The sequence below is a fragment of the Dipodomys spectabilis genome, unplaced genomic scaffold, assembly GCF_019054845.1.
Source record: "Dipodomys spectabilis isolate Male_0828 unplaced genomic scaffold, ASM1905484v1 ptg000034l, whole genome shotgun sequence".
NCBI lineage: Eukaryota > Metazoa > Chordata > Mammalia > Rodentia > Heteromyidae > Dipodomys > Dipodomys spectabilis.
In genome coordinates, this window is record NW_024870711.1 from 9186010 (window position 1) to 9206124 (window position 20115).

The 20115-nt window shown below is 57.7% G+C and overlaps 3 protein-coding genes across 7 annotated transcripts in view; 1 reads left to right on the forward strand and 2 right to left on the reverse strand.

Moving 5' to 3' along the window:
• Positions 1 to 22: 22 nt before the first annotated feature.
• On the reverse strand, positions 23 to 4134 carry Fastk (Fas activated serine/threonine kinase). 3 transcript variants are annotated; one of them, XM_042677254.1, is made up of 10 exons: positions 3974 to 4134; positions 2909 to 3331; positions 2147 to 2326; positions 1922 to 2061; positions 1275 to 1488; positions 1023 to 1182; positions 719 to 810; positions 503 to 635; positions 317 to 431; positions 23 to 231 (listed from the first exon to the last, which is right to left on the reverse strand). In XM_042677254.1, exons 1-10 carry the CDS (start codon positions 4053 to 4055, stop codon positions 124 to 126), a joined length of 1647 nt encoding a protein of 548 aa, XP_042533188.1. In that variant the 5' UTR covers positions 4056 to 4134; the 3' UTR covers positions 23 to 123. The 3 variants fall into 3 exon arrangements, with proteins under 3 accessions (XP_042533188.1, XP_042533189.1, XP_042533190.1); XM_042677255.1 differs by lacking the exon at positions 317 to 431; XM_042677256.1 differs by lacking the exon at positions 23 to 231 and having other exon boundaries at positions 338 to 460.
• Positions 4135 to 4422: 288 nt separating this feature from the next.
• Positions 4423 to 6877, reverse strand: Tmub1 (transmembrane and ubiquitin like domain containing 1). Its single transcript, XM_042677146.1, has 3 exons — positions 6774 to 6877; positions 5506 to 5926; positions 4423 to 5227 (listed from the first exon to the last, which is right to left on the reverse strand). The coding sequence occupies exons 2-3, from the start codon at positions 5895 to 5897 to the stop codon at positions 4876 to 4878; spliced, it is 744 nt and encodes a 247-aa protein (XP_042533080.1). The 5' UTR covers positions 5898 to 5926; positions 6774 to 6877; the 3' UTR covers positions 4423 to 4875.
• A 4319-nt stretch (positions 6878 to 11196) lies between these two features.
• Positions 11197 to 20115, forward strand: part of Agap3 (ArfGAP with GTPase domain, ankyrin repeat and PH domain 3) — a 49525-nt gene continuing 40606 nt past the window's right edge. For all 3 annotated transcript variants that reach the window (XM_042677204.1, XM_042677205.1, XM_042677207.1), the window contains exon 1: positions 11197 to 11554. In XM_042677204.1, coding sequence (XP_042533138.1) covers positions 11227 to 11554 — 328 coding nt within the window. In that variant the 5' untranslated portion in view covers positions 11197 to 11226. The remainder of the gene's footprint in view (positions 11555 to 20115) is intronic.

Sequence of the window (20115 nt, forward strand, 5' to 3'; positions counted from 1 at the left end):
GCCCCAGGAACGAGACTCAACATAGGAAGGAAAGGGACTTTAATGATAAACCAAAACAGGGAGCCAAAGTGCAAGTTGTCCACCCCCCATAGGGGGGCCATCCTGAGCCCCTTGCGCATTCCCTCACCCCCCTTCGGGTCCCCAGTGGAGGCCCAAGGCCTGGAGCTTCTGCCTCAGGTAGCTCTTAAGCTGGGGCAGGCCTCTCTGCGACTCCAGTTCCTCAAAGGGCAGCTGTGGGGAGAGGAGAGTGGGTCAGTGAGTCACCGTGGGCAGGCAGCGGGTAAGCCTGCGAGGGGGGCGGGGCGGGGCCTCTCACCGGCAGGAGCTGGTAGCCCATTAGGCCTAGATGCCGCTCCCTCAGGGCCCGGGATCCCAGCAGCACCCTGCCGTCGCGGCAGAAATGCCAACGCTCGCGCAGCATCAGCACCACTCTGGAGGGGGGCAGACATGGCTCAGAGTACTGGTGGCCAGTTGGCCAAGGCTCCCCCACCAGCTTTCTTACCTTTGGGCAGGGTTTTGAGTTGTGGGGTTCGAGGCCTGGTCTTGCGGGCGGGACCGTGGCGGGTAAGGCAGGAAGGGGTCCTGGGTCCTGATGGGAAGCACAGCACCCGAGCTGCCGACACACAGCAGGAAGTCTACAGGGGAGAGAGTAGGGCTTCGGCCTCGCTGGAGGCCCGGCGCTGCCCAGCTCTAGGGCTCCTGCCCACCAGCACCTCACCTGTGCAGTAGCCTGGAGGCACAGTCAGGTCCTGGCGGTATTTCTCCTCCCCTAGCAGCTGGCGTAGACCCTCAGCTACTATGTCCTTGTGACTGGGGAAAGGGCACCGGTAGGACCCAAGGTCTCATTGCAGGCCAGTCTGTCCCGGCTGGGCACTGCTACCCTGGGCAAACCCCTTTGCTGTCTCTGGGCCTGTTTTCTTCGTTATGACTGCTAAGATCCATGCTCAGCAGCGTGTGGAGGCTCTGGCGTTCTACTCTGCTTCCATGGCTCACCATCCCCTCACCCCGGGCTGCCTGCACACCTGTACTTGCAGCGGGCACGGTCAGTGATGAGTGGCTGCGGGAAGATGGGCACTTGATGCCTTTGGGGAAGGCGGGGGCCTCGGTATCCTGGGAGCTCCAGCTCCACAGCCGTGTCAAGCAGAGAGAGGTAGCGGCGCACAATCAGAGCATGAGGGGTGCCTGTGGGAAACCAAGAATTGGGGAAATCCTAGACTGCCAGCCCCTGGGCACTTCCTCACTCCTCAGCCCTACCAGCCGTCCACCACACGTACCAGTGATATGGTTGATGAAACTTGGGGAGAAGACAAAGTGCAGGGTTCTGTAGGGCAGGCACTGGAGCTGGCACAGTGACATCAAGATGTTGACTGTGGCCAAGGGCGCCACCCCAGCCTCCCGAGCCAGGATTTTCTCAAGGCAGGGTATGAACTGCTGCTCCAGTGGCATGTAGTTCAGCCGCCCAAAGGGCAAGAGCAATTTCTGTACCATCTGTGGAGAGACCAGCGCACTGCCTTTCACAAGCTGACCGCAGAGGCCTGGCCCAGCGGTACCATGGCTATTGAGACAGAATAGCCATCTACCCTGGCATACACACTGAAAATGCAACAGCATCAACAGTGTCTTGAGCCACATGGGGCTCACTACTACACAAGCAGAGGGGGTGTGGCCTGCAGACTTGGTCAAGTGGGAAGGGTGAGGCTAGGCCAGTGCTAAGAGTGCTTTCTCTAGAAAACTGCAGAACTGGAGGTTTCCATGCTGTTATGAGAGTTGGCCAGGCCACAGATACCCTGGAGCATGGAGCTTGGCCGGTATGTTTGCTGCGGGAGGAAGAGGCCAAACAAGTTGGACGAGGGGGCTGGGCCTGCCCCAGTCACTGAGGCTGACTCACAGGGGAGCATGGCAGGGTGGGAGGCAAGCCCACCTTGCTGTTGAGCTGGGCTTCCTGGACCACCAGGAAGTGGGCAATGGCTTCCAGAAGCTGAGGTTCCCTCAACCGGTGGCGTGCCAGGTGCTGGGCCAGGAGCACCATCGCGTGGGGACTGAATTCCTCTGGCCTAACCTCTGTGAAAAACAGCCCGTTACCTTTGGCCTTCAGGCCAGGTCTCCAGAGGACTTAAGGGCCCCTCAACCCTGTCCCCATTTGCACCTGTCAGGCTGCTGATCAGTTGCTTCCGTGGGTACCGCTGGAAATGGGGGCAGTTCAAAGCAACTTCCAACCTCTGACCACCATGGAGGCCAGGCCGCAGAGGGGGAGGTGGCTTTGGAGGGAGGCGAGCCCTCCGCTCCTGCTCCAGGGCACATACCAGGGGCCCATCAGATGGAAAGCCTGAGAGGGAAAGGGGCAAGGGCAGTCCTTGTTCTCACTGTTAGCATGAGTTCTCACTTTTCTCATCTTCAGTTCCTGAGCAAGAAGGTATAGCAGAGGTATAAAATAGGGATCTCATCTTGTTCCAAATGTGGCTTCCTAGAGCAGCACTGTGTTGGAAGGAACCTGGGGCAACAACCTAGGGAGCTGGAATGAATGCTACTTTCTGTGTGCGTGTGCTGGTAAGGTAGCTTTTTTTGCTCAAGGCTGTTGCTCTACCACTTGAGCAGCACATTCAGCTTTTTGCTGGTTAATTGGAGATAAGAGTCTCATAGACTTTTCTGCCAGGATTGGCATCAACCCACCATCCTCAGATTTCAGCCTCCTGAGTAGCTAAGATTTACAAGCAAAAGCCACCAGCACCCATCTATGAATGCTAGTTGATTATGACATCTGCTTTGGCCACAGGCAGCAGCAAATGTGCATGGTGTGTGTCATTCCTGGGCAAAACCCTGGGAGACTGAGTCTATTGGTGACCTTGAGTCCTCCACTGTTCTTTTTCTACTTTGCCTAGATGCCCACATTCCCAGATGCACTCCTCACCAAGTAAGACTGCCAGGTGCAGACACACATGAATGGTGTGAATGTCAAAGGAGGGGCAGTTTCGAATGATGAGCTGACTCAAGTCCTGTAGTGTGGCCTGCTCCACAGGGGGGGTCCGAGGTGTAGACCCCAAGAGCTGGCCCAGACGACGAAGTGCCACAGGGTAGTGGTGAGGGCGCACCTTGGTGGGATTCTGGCCTAGCCAGCGCAGCAACTCCCCAGGACTCCTTGCCTGCTCCAAAAGCCGCTGGAGGCCTTGCACAGGGCCTGCACGGGGCCCTCCTCCAAGAGGATGGTTCCCCCACTTGCTGGGCCCTAAAGAGCAGGACTGTGCTGGTGGGAAGAGTAGCAGGCCCGACAGCCGAGCAGGAGAGGCCTGGGCAGAGAGCAGGACTCGAAGCATGGAGTTGGGTGATGGAGACCCTGGGGGGGCAGTCAGGAAATCGGGTGAGGTTTCGTCCAAGGAGGGGGAAAGCCCTGCTAGCCACTCCTTACCTCACTCCCCTGGCAGAAGAGCCTGGCGTGAGCGCAACCCTTTCTAACTGCTCTGGTCCTTTCTCCCCTCCTGCCCCTCTTCCCCCTTTCCATTCTTTGCAACAGCAACCCTGGTCCTTCCGTGTGTTCGGCGCAGCGCTATTCGCAAAGCAATTCCACATGCACTATCTCCTCCATCGTGGAGCTGTCGCTGCCTCCTTTCACGGGTGGAGACAAGGAAATTAAGCCCGAGGTCACTCACGGGGTTAGTGGTCGCGCCCGGCCGGACCTCTGGCCCGGGGCGGAGGGCGGCGGCGCAGAGGGCCGGCGCGGCCCCGGGCTGGGCGCTCCCTCTTACCGCTGCGTGACCTTGGACAGCGGTCTCGCGCTCCGCCTGTCTCCTCACCCGTGAAAGGGGGACACGGCGCTCCCCTCGCAGGGCACGCGCGGGGTCCGGGCGCGCACCTCCGCGAAGGCGCGGAGCCGGGGCCGTCGGGGTCCCGCGCCCGCCCCGGGGACGCCCAGAGCCCGCGCCCGCCGCCCTCCCGCGGCCCGCCGCCCCCTTCCCCCGCCAGACGCCACCCTCCCTACATGACTCCCCGGGCCCCGCGCAGATCGCTCCCTCAGTCGGTCTCGGGGCCCGGGAGCCGGGTTCTCCCCGCGGTCTCCTCATCGGCGGACCACCGAGTCCGCCATCTTCCCAGCAGCCCGCGGACCGCCGCTGGACGCCAGTCACCGCGCAGCGCGCAGCGCGCGGCGCGCAGCCAGCGGAGGAGACGTGGCTCCCAGCAGGCGCTGCGAGCGGGGGCCTCGGTCCCGCCCCCCGCTTCCGGGAAGTGCGCGCGCGGCAAGAGGGCGGGATCGAGACGGGGGCGGGGCCGAGGAGCCAAAGGCTGAAAGCCGCGGGACCCAAGCTCGGGGGCGAGCGAGGTCAGCCACCCCACTAGCGGAGCGGCACCCGACCAACCGAAGCCGAGCCCAGGCCCTGCCTTCGCTCCCTTCTCCCCGCTGCGTGAGTCCACACAGACGCACACCAAGAGTGAAAACTTCACAGTTATTTTAATCTGCACATGTTCCAGACGACACCTCTGTCCCTCCCAGCTCCCTTTCACCAGCCTCCCGATCTGGGTCCCCAAATCAGCCTCTCAGGGACCAGAGGTGGCTGGGTCCTCCGGCAGGACACTAAGGCGGGCCCAGGGGGGTGGCCTGGCTCTGCCCAGGGCCAAGGCAGCGACAGCAGGTGCCCGATGTGGAGGAGCCCACTGTCAGTGAGGGCTGAGTGCCAGCAGCTCCCGGGGGTGGCCCAGAGCCGTGAAGATCGCAGGGAGGAGCCTCCCCCAGCCTCCGGAGTCCTCTGCGACGCAGGGCTGGGCTCCAGGGTAGTGGGAAGAAGCAAGCTGGGGAGGCTGGCCGGGGCAGACAGCAGTTCCCACCTCGCCTTGGAGAATGAGGTCCAGGAGGGCAGGTTGCTTTGCCAAGAGCCCGTGGAGGCGCTACGGGCGGTACATGGCAAAGGCCAGGAGACTGAGCAGCAGGGTGAAGCTGGCCAGGCCCAGGGTGGCGGTCAGGGGAAAGAAGGGTCGGTACTGGATCTGGCAGTACCAGAGTAGAAGCAGCAGCAGCAGCAGCAGGGGCAGCAGTAGGCTGCCAATTTCCAGCCCGGAGGGGCCTGGTTCTGACCCCGGTGGGCAGGGGGGATGTGGGGGGCCGACTCTCGTGGACACGTGGCAGTGGAGAACACAATTGGGAGGGAGGTGAAGGCTGCCCAGCGTCTGGCTGTCGTCTCCTAACAGCTGGCCTTGGTAGATGAGGCGCACCTGCTGCTCCCGGCCGGGAAACTGGGTCCTGAGGAGAGAGGGACCTGGGTAAGAGAGCAGGCCTCAGGCAATCCTAGTCCCCTTTCCAGAGCTAGGCTCCCACCCCTCGACCCTGCCCTGCACACACCACCCAGGCTGTGGCCTCTGGGGGGCAGTCTGCCACAGGGGAAAACAGTACAGTGTGATTTGGGGAGCTCAGTTCCCACAGAGGGCTCCTTATCTCTGGGGCCTTCTGCAAGCACACCCACTCCTTTCCCCTCCTCCCCCTTATTTTGCATTTCCATCCTACCCTTTTCCCCGGCTTACCTTTTCAAGGTGCCAATGGTGTCGTGGGGCCAGGCCCTGGCCACCTGCTCTGAGTCATTGAGGAATTTCAGCCTTAGCACTAGGGGCTCCTGTGGGGAGTCCGGAGGTGGCAGCGTTGCTGTAACCCCTGTGCCAGGCTCTGGCTGTGCAGCTGAACTTCTGTGTCTCAGGCTGGGAGTCTCTGCCCCTGGAGCCTCCCCTCGGATGCTGTCAGTGGCTGCCATGGCTTCGCTGGGCTGGGCTGCTGTTGGAGTCCCTGATGTCTGGGGCAGGGGGTCCGTGGTGGTCTCAGTGGTGTGTGTTGAGACCCAAGCAAGGGCCAGCAGCAGGAGGCAGGCAAGCACCGCAAAAAGGACAGTCACCTCATCACCCACCCCTTCAATCAAGGCCATGGCACTGCCTTGCCTGCTGTGCTACCGAGCTGGAGAGGCACAAAGATCCAGTGAGGGGCTGCCGGTCAGGCCAGGAGTTCTCCAGACTCCAACAGGCTCTTGGTTTCCCCCATACTACACCTCTCCCACAGTCCTAATTCCTCCATCCCCTTGTGCACCCCAGGGTACAGAGTGCTCTGATTCCGTCACCCCAACTTGGCTGTCTGTCACTTCCTATCACCAGATTCCAAGTCCTAACTCTTGTTACCTGTGTTCTAGGTCTTTAACCAGCTCCCTAAGTCATCCAAACCCTATCTCCAGGAAAGGGCCTTGACCTTGTAAGCAAGCTCTCTACATTTAACCTCTATCAGACTTCACTCCACAGCTTGCCCATTCGTTTGTCCATTTCTTCCAAAGTCCACTCCTTCAGCTATCCGCCCCTACCCCCAAGCTCGTCTAATGCTGTCACTAAAGGTCCTCCATGGAGTCGGAAAGGGATCTCTCGGTCTCCCGGCCCTCCCCTTTCGGGTGAAATGTCACCCAAACGCCACCCGCGGAAGCAGGGGCTGCTTGGCAAAGTTTCCCCACACCAAACGTCAAACTCCACCCTTGGGCAATCCGGAGCCTCGGGTCGCTGCCACCCTCGCCGCTCGGCCCTTCCGTGGGTTAATCCCAAACCCAACCCCGCGGCGGCCCGACCGACCCCTCACTCGGGGGGAGGCCGCCAGTCCCGGGCCCACTGGAGAACGGAGGCTCGGCCCTCCCCACCCAGCGGCTCCAGCCCTCCTCCCATCTTCCCGCCCCCCTCCCCCAGCCCCGGGAGGGCCCCGGGCGATGCCGGGGCGGGGCCCGGCCGGGCCGGGAGGCGGGTGGGCGCGGCCTCGCGTGGGGACTCACCGCTCGGCTCCGCCAGCTCCATCGCGGCCCCGCGGGCACTTCCGGGCGGGCGGCGCCGAGGTCGCAGACACCTGAGACACCCCTCCTTCCCCGCCGCCGCGGCCCGGGGCATTGTGGGACTTGTAGTCCGCGCCAGCCTCGCGCGCCGCGCCGACCCTCCGCCCCGCGGCCCCGTGTGCGGGGCGCGGCAGGCCGCTGCCTGAGCCCGCGGGCCGTGGACGGGCCGGCGAGCACGGGCTCGGGGGGCCGGGTGGGGCTGGCCGCAGAGGTGTGGGCCGCCGCAGGGCCCGCCCCTTCCGCCGAGCTCCCGTCACTCCGGACCCCGACGTCACCGGCGCACGTCAGAGCACGCGTGCTCGCGACGCGGCGCCGAGGCCCGGGGGAGCTCGGGTGGCCGTGCCCGGGCGTCGCGACAGAGCAGCTCGCCCAGCCCCCGAGCTGACGCTGCAGCCCAGAGCCCTGAAGGCACGGGCCCCCTCCCCCAGCTAGCTGAGGACGCCCGGCCCGGGCGCCCCTTCTCCTGCCTCCTCCCTGCCCCGGCCTCCTCCCTGCCCCGGCCTCCTCCCTGCCCCGGCCTCCTCCCTCCCCCGGCCTCCTCCCTCCCCCGGCCACCTCCCTCCCCCGGCCTCCTCCCTCCCCCGGCCACCTCCCTTCTCCTGGCCTCCTCCCTCCCCGGCCTCCTTCCTCCCCTGGCCTCCCAAAGGCAGTGAAGCTAGACCTTGGAACAGAACACAAATCCTGAGCCTTTATGCGGTGATCCTCAGCTGTGTGATCTGAGGCAGGACTGTGGGGGTGGGGATTAAATCCCTGAATTGAAGTTTCTTTTTTGTGCCAGCCCTGGGGCTTGAACTCAGGACCTGGGCACTGTCCTGAGCTTTTGTGAGCAAGGACAGTGCTCTAGCACTTGAACCATAGCTGCTAGTTCTGGCTTTTTTTTTGGTAGTTAATGGGAGAGATGAGCCTCTTGGAGCCGGGCACCGGTGGCTCATACCTTCTGTAGTCCTAGATACTCAGGCTGAGATCTGAGGATCAAGGTTCAAAGTCAACCCAGGCAGGAAAGGCCAAGAGACTCTTATCTCCATCTAAACCACCAGAAAACGAAGTGGCGTTATGGCTCAAGTGGTAGAGTGCTAGCCTTGAGCTGAAGAGTGCTGCTGGGACAGTGCCTAGGGCCACGACCAAAAAAAAAAGTCTCATGGACTTTCCTGCCCCAGCTGGCTTCAAACTGCAATCCTCAGATCTCAGTGTCATGGCATAGCTAGAATTACAGCCATGAGCTAGCTAGTCTTTTCAATCTTGAAACCTCATTAAAGCAATTGTAAAGAAGAAAATCGGGCTGGAGGTGTGGCCTGAAGAAAGCCTGACAAGCATGAAAGCTCTGAGTTCAAATCCCAGTACCAAAAAGGAGAAAATTGATGTTATAGTAAATAAATGTGAAAACTATGTAAGACAGGGGTCATGGTAGATTTTGTTCATTTAATATTACGGATTTATTTCCTCCACTCAAATCTTGACTGGGAAATTGGATCCTTAAGAGGGTTCCTATGGGGCTGGGAATGTGGCTCTGGTAGAGTGCTTGCCTAGCATGTGTGAAGCCCTGGGTTCAATTCCTCATTACCACATACAGAGAAAAACCCAGAAGTGGTGCTGTGGCTCGAAGAGGTAGAGTACTAGCCCTGAGTTCAAGCCCCACAACCAGAAAAAAAAAAGTGTTTCTGTGTAGAGAATATTGAGTCCCAGCCAGACCGTGACAGCTAAACTTGGGGTTTTTCCCTCCTTCCTTTGGGATCCAGTAAACAAAGAAGTCTTGTGTCCTAGCCTTCACCGGCCAGGCCAGTCCTGTGTGTGTGTCCACATGTGTGCTTCCCACCCATTTCCTGAGACAGGGTCTCTATGGCCTTGAGCCCTTGAGCCTATGGCCTCAGTCTCCCAGGCTGGCTGACTTTGCACATCATCAGCCTACCCTAGCCTTTGCATAGTATATACTACTTATGGCCCCAAGCCAAGGGCTCTAAATAGATGTTATAGGCCTTGTACTATGTGAAATGCTAGGAATACAATGGTTTATCAGCTCCTTTCCTACCCTCATATGGCTTACCTACTAAAAGAAGAGCAGACTTGGAAAGAGCCCATTAATCTTAAAACAGGCATGTATGTGCTGGTGGCTGGGGCAACACATGGAGTACTTTCCTCCAAGCATATCTCTGGGAAAGTACACCTGGTGCAACTTCTAATAAAACATCTAAAAGAAATGATAATGTTACTTTTAGAAACACAAACCAGCAGAGCCAGGTTTTCTGCTCAACAGTATTATTTTTGCAGATGAAGCCCAGAATGGGTGCAAGACATCCTTAATTTCATATAGATAGAAATCTACATCCCTCAGGAGTTTAAGAGGTACCAAGTATGGATTCATTTGCACTTGGTCATTTGGATGGCAAGAGGTTAGGAATGGTGATTCGGTTTATACTGGGACAGACTTCTTTTTTGGGGGGGGTTTCCGGTCGTGGGGCCTGAACTCTGGGCCTGGGCGCTGTCCCTAAGCTCTTCAGCTCAAGGCTAGCTCTACCACTTGAGCCACAGCTCCACTTCCAGCTTTTTTCTTTTTGCTTATGTGGTGCTGAGGAATCAAACTCAGGGCCTCAGGCATGCAAGGCAAGCACTCTACCACTGAGCCACCTTCCCAGGCCCCTGGGGCAGACTTCTTGTATAGGTAATATATTCACAGATGACTTCATGCTGAGAAAAGATCTAGCTTGGCCTAGAAAATAGAAGTGTGGGTAAAAAGAATGACTGTATCAGTGGTCTTCAGAAGACATCTGGGTATAGCCCCAAGAAATTTATTAGCTGAAGCCATGCTACCTTTTGGGGCTATAGAATGTGTGTGTGTGTGTGTGTGTGTGTGTGTGTGTGTGTGTGTGTGTCTGGTGTGTTGGCTATCTGAACTGTAGACAGTTGGCAATGGGAGTGCAGAGTAAATGTGACATTGAATAGAACTCCTTGACCTCAGGAGTAGTAGAAGGACAAGATGGACAAAGTGGGGTAGTAGAACAAGGAAAATTATGGGAGTGCTGTGGGTTCTAGTACATTTTTCACAGGACCAATGGGAAAGAAGACAATTGAGTCCTCCCTCTCCTTTCTCTCTGTACCAATAATGTAGGGCAGCATTCAGCAAACCCTTCCTCGTTTGGTAGACAGGGTCTTTAAAAAGTGGGTTAATCCAGTGTGGGAGCTTTATGTAGTCTCTTAATAAACTATCACGTTTCTGCTACTTTCTCTAAATCTGGGTTCATTAGAAACAAAACAAAGCTGGGTTAAGCCAGGCACTTCATGCTTGTATCCTATCCACTCAGGAGGTTGAGATCTGAGGACTGTGGTTCAAAGCCAGCTAGGACAGAAAGTCTGTGAGACTCTTATCATCAATTAACTACAAAAAACAAAAACAGAAATGGACCTGTGACTCAAGCAGTAGAGCAGTAGCCTTGAGCACAAGAAACTCAGGACAGTATCCAGGCCCTGAGTTCAAGCCCCAGGACTGGTACAAAAGGAAAAAGGAAAAAAAAAGGGGGGGGGGGGAATTGGGTCATGAGTATAAGAGTTGGGATATTGTCCCAAGTGTCATTCCAGGTGTATCCCGATCAGACCGTGGAAGATCTGAAAACAGCAGCGGGAAGCCTGGGCGCCAAAGCCAGTGGTGAAGACCCCCCCCCCCCCCCCCCCCCCGCCCCCAGCAGCGGTGTGGGCTCCGGGGTTGATCTGGGCCTGGGGCCCGCACCGAAGGCAGGGTGGCGTTAAGGGTGGCACCGTGGGGCCGGGCAGGCTTCCGGGCCAACCCTCCACCGCTCCTCAGAATCCTGGGGCGCAGGGCACAGTTCGGGCACAGCCTGGCGGCACCACACCCACCCCGCCGGCGCAGGGCGCGGCAAAGGCCAGCCCGCCGGGGAGGGGACGGGGCAGCGTTGCCGAGCGGCGGGCGGCTGGGCGGCAGCCGGCGGGAGGGGCGGAGCGCCGGGCTGCAGCGCGCCCCCCGCCCGGGGGTGGAGGCTGCGGAGCCCGCGAGAGCGAGGGGCGGGGGCGCGGGCCGGCGCGCGGGAGGGGCGGGGGCGGGGGCGGGGGGCGCGGGCTGCGCGTGCCGGAGCCGGCGGGGGCGGCCGTGCGTGCGCATGACGCGGAGGAGGGCCCGGGCCGCGCGCTCCCGGTCCCGTTGTTGTTGCCGCTTGCGGCTGCTCGGAGGCAGCGGGACCTCGGCGCCCGGGAGCTCCCGGCGGCGGCCACGGCGTGCTGCGGCGGCGCCTTCCGGCCTCGGCCCCCGATCCCCGGCCCCATGCGCTAGCCCCGCGCCGCCCGCTCCGTGGTCCGGGCCCCCCGCCAGCCCCGCGCGCCCGCTCGCCGCCGCCGCCGCGCCGCCCCGGGCCCCAGCCGGGCCCGCCTCGGGCCCCGCGGCCCCGGAGCCATGAACTTCCAGGCGGGCGGGGGACAGAGCCCGCAGCAGCAGCAGAGCCTGGCGGCTCCGGGGGGCGGCGGCGGCGGCGGCGGCGGCGCGGGGGGCGGCGGGCAGTTCGGCGGGGCGGGACCCGGGGCCGGAGGCGGCGGCCCCTCGCCGCAGCTGGCCGGCGGCCCCCCTCAGCAGTTCGCGCTCTCCAACTCGGCGGCCATCCGCGCCGAGATCCAGCGCTTCGAGTCCGTGCATCCCAACATCTACGCCATCTACGACCTGATCGAGCGCATCGAGGACTTGGCGCTGCAGAGCCAGATCCGGGAGCACGTCATCTCCATCGAGGGTGAGCGGGGGACTGCGGGCGCGGGGCGCGGCGCGGCGCGGCCGGGGGCTGCGCGGGCCGCGCGGGCCGGGGTCGGCCCATCGCAGGGCCTCGCGCGCCCGAGGTCCGGGCCGCGCAGTGCGTCTCTGCGCGCTGCCTAGCCCCGGTCCGGGGACACTTTGGGGCGGGGGGGGGGGGGTCGATCCCACGTCAGGAGACGTGTTTTGTGCCCCTCGGGCACGGGGCGAAGGCGCCACCGGTTGCGGTCTGAGGCGGTCGCCGAGGTTCATCCCGAGGCCTGGTGCTTGGCTCGGGATGCTGGGCGCGATGGAGGGACCCGGCGGGCCGAGAGGCCCGAGAATCGAAGGCCTCTGCTGCCGCCCCGGCCCTGCCCGGAGGCGGGGCGGAGGGTCGGAGTTGCCCTTCCGTGGATGACAGCCTTCCCGGGCCCCGCGCCCGCAGGCCTCGCCGGGCGCGTTTTCCCGACTCACACCCCTCAGGCGATTGCTGTGGAACGGGGGTGGGGGGCGGGGGAGCCAGGCCTGGTGTTGGGCCGGGGCGCTGCGGCCGCGTGGGAGGCGCCGGCCCATCCCTTGGTGCCTTAGCTAGAGCCACACTCTTGAAGCTTCCTGTCTCGGGGGCATCCGCATCTGCACACGCCCGAGGCCTGCACAGGAGGGGGAGGGGGCCGCTGGACTCACACTGACCCCCAGGGACATGGCGCCAGGATCATAAAGCCCAGGCTTTTGAGCTCCTTTTGGTAGACTTTTGGGTCGTGGACTTCAGCTGCTATGGGGCGCAGGAGCTGCGAGGTACACTCCTGGCGTATAGCTGCGGCCACCTCTGGTATGATGAGGGCCGCTCTGTTCGCAGGCACCCCAGTGGTGTGGTGGCCTTCCAGCTGAGCTCTGGCAGATGGGCCTCGCCCTGGGCCATCTGCTTCCTCCTCCAGCTCTGTTTGAAGGGGACGCCCACCAGCAGGTGGTGGGTACTGCTTTAGTGGTACTGCAGGAAGAGCCAAGGCCTGCTGCAGAGGACACGGAGTTGTGGGGCCTGTCCACCACTTGGGCCTTACGGTTAGGGCCCATTCCTGTCTTCATTCTGTTTGAAAACGGTAGGGGTCTATGCACCTCAACGGCCATTTTCTGGTTTTAGATGTCCTCAAAGGAGGAAAGCCAAAATACCATGGGTCTTAGGAGTAAAGGTTCCCATTTAGAGCTGGTATCCTGACCGCCGTGTGTGTGTGTGTGTGTGTGTGTGTGTGTGTGTGTGTGTGTGTGTGTGTGTGTGTGTGTGTGTGTGTGTGTGTGTGTCCACACACATACATGCATGCCCTTGCTGGGACAAGGGCTTGAACTCAGGACCTGGGCACTGTCCTTAGCTTTTTCTCTACCACTTGAGCCACACCTCCACTTCTGGCTTTTTACTAGTTAGTTGGAGATGAGACTCACAGACTTTCCTGCCTGGGCTGTCTTTGAACCACAGTTCTCAAGTCTCAGTCTCTTGAGTAGTTGGGATTACAGGCGGGAGCTGTAGATGCCTGGCTATCCTGATCTTTTGTTGTTAACATTCCAGTCTGACTTCTTTCTGTCCTTTTCTCCTCTCCTCTCAAGGCTGAGTTCACTGCAAACTAATTAGGTGACAGGAAAAAAAAAACACCTCATTAACATGGATCTGAGTAAATGGCCTGAATCACCACCATGGCTGGGGACTGGGGATGGCGTTTGTATGAGCCCAGGGCCCCTAAGAGAAATGACCAATTTTTCCTCTTACTAATGAAAGAGGGGGGAGCTGAAAGAAACACGTTTCCTGAGCTTCACTGTCTGAAAGAAGCATGAAGAGGCTGACACCAACTCCAGGATGCTCTCCTCAGCAGGATGGATTTGGGGAACAACCGCTGGTTGAGAAGTGGGGTCATCTACCTTAGAACCTTTCTCAGAGCAGGGAGGGGCGCTGGACTTGGGGAGCTCCTGTATCCAGCTCCAGCTTTGTTAGTAAAGCCCTTGTCTCCCTGCTTACTTAGCACATGTCTGGCTCCTCTGACTTAAATTCAACATGCTAGGCAGAATTCCCCCTCCTGGGTCCAATCCTTCCCCTGACCAGCTTCCTCATTGTGGTTTGGAAATACCCCACGGTTCCATCTGCCTCTCCTGAAAGCTTGGTATCACCCTGTTGAAATCCTGGGACCTGATGTCTCATTGTCACCAGACTGACCCAGCTGCTCCCCCCTCATCCCCTCCCCATTCCTCCTGCCGTGCTCTCTGGGAAGGCCATCCAACTCCTTCCTCTTTCCGAGTCTCTCTCCAGGAGCCCATCTTTGTTTGCCCCACCCCTGCTGGCTTACTTCTGTCATCCTGGCTTTTCTGCTGGAGTCGGGCTTAAAAACAAAAAACAACAACCACAAAACCCACCCAGAACTCCTTCTCTAGTTTCCGCCTGGTATGCTTCCTGAGGTAGAGCCCCTTCCATATGCCCGGCCATACTGCTCAGGTCCCGCCAGGCTGCTTCCTGAGTTGGGAAACCCCAGCGCCTCGGGCATAGCCGTGCTCTTGGCCTGGACGGAGCCCCCCAGGCTCAGCAGACCTGGGCTGTTACATGAACAAGGAACTGCCTGGCTTCTGAGAGGTGAGCCTCTTGGAGCAAAGGATGGACATTTGAGAGCCTTTTCTTTGCTCCAAGTTAATCCTTCAGTGAAGGGATTTTTTTTTGGTCCAGTTTTGAAGGTGACATTGAGGACCATCTGACACCATGGAAGCTCAGTGGGCACCTCACTTCCTGCGTGTCCTCCCTTGTCTTATATAGGGCTAGAGGAAGCAGAAGATGGTTTGACTTTGCTGTGTTTCAGAACAGGTTGGGGGGCGGGGGGGGGGCGGGGCGGGGAGAGGTCTGTCCTCCTCCAGTCTCAGGGAATGAAACACCGCCATGAGATGGGATAGGAACTGGGTTTGGACCTCTGAGCTACGCGCGCGCGCGCGCGCGCGCACGCACGCACGCACGCACGCACGCACGCACGCACACACACACACACACACACGGCCACATAATGGCAACCCAAGTTCATAGAGCCTGGGAGAACGCCATGCCTGCCTTCCCCTCAGCACTCATCCCCAGAGAAAGGAGCTTCTGCCTCAGCCTTCAGAGAGCTGGTGGTAGAACTCGGAGGAAGGATTCAGGGAGACAGTGACACTAGACCAGGCTAGCCCCTAGCTCAAGCTGGCAGGAGAAGCAGCCCTCTGGAGGCCTGGCAGTGGGCTTGCAAAGGGCTGACAGGTGTGCACCTGGAGAAGCTGATCTCCAAGGCCATGCCGGGCCGGGAGGGCCTGCATCCCGACTCAGTTTCCGGCCTGGGCTCCAGGCCTGGAAGTGGACGGTGAACTCCGTGTGCGTGCCATCTGGCTGCTATTGTGTATTGTGTGTGCAGGAACCCAGCTTTGTCGGCTGGATGACTTGTTCAGATTCCCCTTTGTTTTCCTTAAAGTTGGTGTTTGTTCAAGAGAGCAAGAAGTTCCTCTGAGCACTCCTGCCCAGTGTTTCTAGAGTGTTCTCCTCCTCATTCTCTTGCCCATGTAGTTCCCACCTTTCCTGCCTGCTCTGTCTGTGGGCTTGGTGACATCCCAGGGGAGCTGAGGTGAAGGGAGAAGGGTTCTTCTGTGTGGTTCAAGTCTGGGCTGTGCAGAGAAGGAGCACAAGCTGTGTGGGGTAGTAGGGGGTTAGCATCCTCCTGGTTGGCCTGGTCTGACTTCCCTCTTTATCCTGTGATTTGTCTGGGACAGCCCTGTGGTAGGGGAGAGATCGGTGGAGTCAGACGCTCTCTCCTGAGCCGCCTCACCTGGCTGACTGCAGGAGAGTACTCTGTCCTGACCATGCCATACCCTTCCCCCCCCTCCCACCAGGAGCCCGCTGCCTCAGACATTGCCCAGGCAAGTTCCCCATAGTCCTCTTACAGGAGAAGTTAGGGATGGGCTGTGGACCTGCACCTGTCACTTTTGCAGGCATTCATTCCTGCAGTTAGCTGCTTTAGGGCCCAGGGCCAAGTGGGGGCATGGCCTCCTATGTGGGGCCTTGCTCACAGACTAGGGTTCTAGGAATTTGGAAAAAGAAGATACGGTATTGTGTGGGTGCATTTGTTCTGGATCCATTTTTGTAGCTCCTACTGGGTGGCCCAGTTGCATCTGGCCCCTCCAAAAGCAGAACAAAGGAGAGGAGAGGTATAGAAAGGGCTGGGTCCAGCTGCCCTGGGAAAATAGCACCGCTGGCCGCGGAGGTACCAGCAGGTGCTGGGAGTGGTAGCAATATATACAGCAATCCAGCAATCTAGAAACCAGGGCAAAGCTCAGAGACCTGCAAGACTCAGCAGGCCGCTGCCCTCGGGTCAGGGGGGAAGGGGCGGCCATCTCTGCCTTATCTCAGGCTGCAGGACCTTAGGAACAGCCAGGTGTCCCTCGTAGATTCCATCCAGGGTCAGGGACTGATGACACCCCTGAAGGAAATGCTTCTTAATTGGCTGGGGATATCTTCAGCATCATTTCTTTCTTTCTGGGAGTGTGTGCTGGGCTGGGGCATTGGGGGGAGGTGATGAGGGAGCGTGAGAAAAGGCATAAAGCCGTGTCCGAGCCACAGCAAGTTTTTGCCTTTGTCGGGACTCTTGTCCTATAGGGACAGGTAGGTGAGGCAGGTGGGACACTGAGGAAGGAATTTTTATTTATTTATTTTTTGCAATACTGAGGATTGAAGTCACGTTTAAATGCTCTACTACTTGAACCATTCCCAGTCCTTTTGTCTTTCAGATAGCCTCTGAAGCTATTGCCTGGGGCAAACTGGGACTGTGATCTTCCTACCTCAGCCTCCTGAGTAGCAGGGATCACAAACATGCTCTGCCATACTTGGCCACGGGGGAAGGAATTTCTAATGTTCTGTCCTCTGCATATTTTCACTTTCCAGCATTCCAAGGAACCGTGGTAGCTGGCGCTTCCTTGGTAGCAGGACTTGGAGTGGCCTGGGAGACTGTAGGTAGGACGGAGGGGTGGCTGCATGTGAGGAGCCTGCTGGTTGTGCTTTTGCTTCTCTGGGCCCTCTTCTAGCTGTCACGCCTCTGGAGCAGAACCCTGAGCCTTAGGGAGACACATGTGCCCCTGCTTGTCACTGCCTGAATGCATTCTCTACTGCTCAGGGTAACGGGTGAATTTGGTGTGACTGGTCAGGCTGGAAAGGTGACTCAAAGAGGAGCTTTAGAAAGTCAAGTCACCTTGAGTTTAACTCTTAGAACCCTTTAGATTAGCCAGACAGTGGCTCATACGTAATCTTAGCTACTCAGGAGGCTGAGACCTGAGAATTGCGGTTCAAAGCCAGCCTGGGCGACAAAGCCCTTGAGATTCTTATCTCCAATTAACCACCAGAAAAACCAGCGGCGAAGCCAAGCAGAAAAGCTGTCAGGGGCAGCACCCAGTCCCTGAGTTTAAGCCCCATGACCAACAACAATAACAAAAAAAAACCCAAGTTTTTTTTGTAAACGTGGCTCAGTGGTAGAGTGCTTGCCTCCCAGGCATGAAGGCCTGGGTTTGATTCCTTAGTACCACATACACAGAAAAAGCTAGAAGTGGTGCTGTGGCTCAAGTGATAGAGCACTAGCCTTGAGCAAAAGAGACTCAGGGACAGTGCCCAGACCTGAGTTCAAGCCCCAGGACTGGCAAAAAAAAGAAAGAAATAGATTAACTGCGGGTGAGTCAGGGTCCTCTTCTCTGCGGTCACTTTTTTTCTAGCTGTCTTGACTCCCTATGTCCTCGGGGGCGTCACTCGCACCCAGCTGAGTGGCACCGAGGGAGCATACATGGAGACATGCTTGCTTAAAATACATCTTAAAAAAACCACTTAGTTTATGCGTTTTCCTGCCAAAAATAAACGCGAGCTTGTTATAACCGGTTGGGATGGAGAAGGAAGTGGAGGCAGCATGGCTGTCCCATCTTCCTGCCTGGAGGTTTCTGGCAGCGTCTGCCTTGCTTCCTTCTACTTTGGTGGCTCTGGGATCAGTTCTGTGTTACAGGTATGTCAGAGCAGATTCAGCTGCTGAATCGGGAGAAAGGCACAAAGACTCACTGGGGCTTTGGCTTGCTTGGCAGCTCCTGGATGGGTAGTGAGGATCCTCAGGTCCCACCCTGCCCCGAGCTGGCTGGAGGGTGGGCAGGTTCCTCCATGGCTCTGGAACCATCGACCTGGAGTCACATTCTAGTTGTGTCTGAACAATCAAGCCTATGTTTAGAATATTAGGAGCCATCTCAGACATGGCCCTGACCAGAGGTACTGTCTGTCAAGAATGACTGAGTTAGACTCTGACCTCTGCCTCTGTGGCCTCTGAGATCCTACTGTGGAGCCCACAGGGGGCTTATGACTGGCAGAGATCCTGCTGGGGGAGGGGAGGGTGTCAGTCTCCCTACCTGAGATGAAGAGGTCTTAAAAGAGCCACCATCTCTTGGACACTTGGTGGCGGTTGTACGTCGAATGTGTGCTGCACTCCAGAAGCACCTGGCACATAGCAAGCCCGTGTTGACTGGTCGTCTTACTCCAGAATGCCACACACGATCCTCTTTACAGTAAGGACACACTGTTTATTACCTACCTCTTGTACATTTGTCTCATCATTTCCTTTGGACAAATTCCCAGAAGAATATGGCAAGATGATAGAGTCGGCACATTTCTAGGACTTTTGCCGCCATTCTGATTCCCAGAGCTATTAATAGTCTGCTCCCTGCCCCACTTCTCAGACAGATAAGAAAAAGAGACTAAATGGTTTTTCTTGTTGTTCTACCTTGTGTTACTTTGATGACTGTTTAGCCATTTGACTTACTTTATTAGTAAGAATCACCATTAAGAAGCTAGGTACGGAGCTCTCTCTGATGGAGGATCATGTAAGTAGGAGGACTGGGATCCAGGTTAGCCTGAGCAGAAAAAAACATGAGACCACACCTGAAAAAGAACTAGGGCAGAAGGTCTAGGGGTGTGGCTCAGGTGTTAGCTCACCTGCCTAGCAAGGACAAGATCCTGAGTTCAAACTCCAGGACTTAAATTTTGTTGTTGTTGTTGGGCTAGGTGCTTGTAGTTCGTGCCTATCTATAATCCTAGCTACTCAAGCCGCTGACATCCGAGGATTGCAGTTTAAAGCTACCCTAGGCTATTTTCAGTTAGCCACCAAAAAGCCAGAGGTACAGCTATGGCTCAAGTGGCGGAGTGCTAACCCTGAGCTTTAAAAAAAATAAAAAGCTCAGGCAGAGTGCCTAGGCCCTGAATTCTTCAAGCCCCAGGATTGGCACAAAGAGAAAAAAATTACTGGAAGCGGGGTACCGGAGGCTTGCACTTGTGGTAATAGCTACTTGGGAGTTTGAGATCTGAGGATCCCAGTTTGAAGCCAGCCCAGACAAACAAGTCTGAAAAACTCTAATCTTCATCTAACCAGTAAAAGGCCAAAAGTGGCTCAAGTGCAAGGCTCTGAGTTCAAATCCCAGTACCAATACAATTTTTTTTGTTTTGTTTTTTGCCAGTCCTGGGCACTGTCCTTGAACTTCTTTTTGCTCAAGGCTAGCGCTCTACCATGTGCCACTTCTGGCTTTTTCTGTGTACGTGGTACTGAGGAATCAAACCCACGCCTTCATGCATGCAAGGCAAGCACTCTACCACTAAGCCACATTCCCAGCCCCTACAAAATAAAATTTTGTTGGTGGGGTGCTTGCCTAGCATCTTGGGCCCCACATTTCATCCCTACCATCCCAAGACAGAAAAATGTGTACGTTTGCACTTGACTTAATTCTGTTCATTTCCTTTCTTCAGTTTCCTTCTAATTTGTTAATTCTTTTTCTTTCTTTTTTTTTTTTTTGTCGGTCATGGGCCTTGAACTCTGGGCCTGGGCGCTGTCCCTCAGCTCTTCAGCTCAAGGCGAGCGCTCTACCACTTGAGCTACAGCGCCACTTCCGGTTTTCTAGTGGTTTATTGGAGATAGGAGTCTCACGGTCTTTCCTGCCCGGGCTGGCTTTGAACCTCGTTTCTCAGATCTCAGCCTCCTGAGTAGCTAGGATTACAGGCGTGAGCCACCGGTGCCCGGCTGTTAATTCTTTATCTGATCAGGCTCAACACACTTTTCATCTCTTACTGTGGATTTTTCTAAACCCTGTGTTCTGTTTGCCCACTGTGTCCTGAGTGTCCTGCAGGCCACCGAGATGCCTGGGGTCTCCTGATTCCACTCCACATGGTCCCCGAGTCGGCTGTGCCTGGGAGCTTTTGTCTGCCGGAGAGTGGGTTTCTCATTCTCTTGCTTCTCCCGTAGCTTCGCTCCTGGCACCCGGGAGGGTGCCGCCCACAGCCATTTCTTTCTTGCCTTTTAATTTAGTGTTTTGATGGCTTGCACACCCAAACCCAGCTTGGGAGTGGGATGCAGTCTAGCCCAGGGCACGTGGCGCTGCAGAGATCTAGACTTCTGTCCACTCCTGCTAGGACCCTGGCCCCTGCAGACTGCCCTGGGGATGGTAGATGCTGGTCCTCTGCCTGGAGCGTTGTTTGTTTGCTTGTTTGTTTTTATGTGTGTTAAACAGACACTT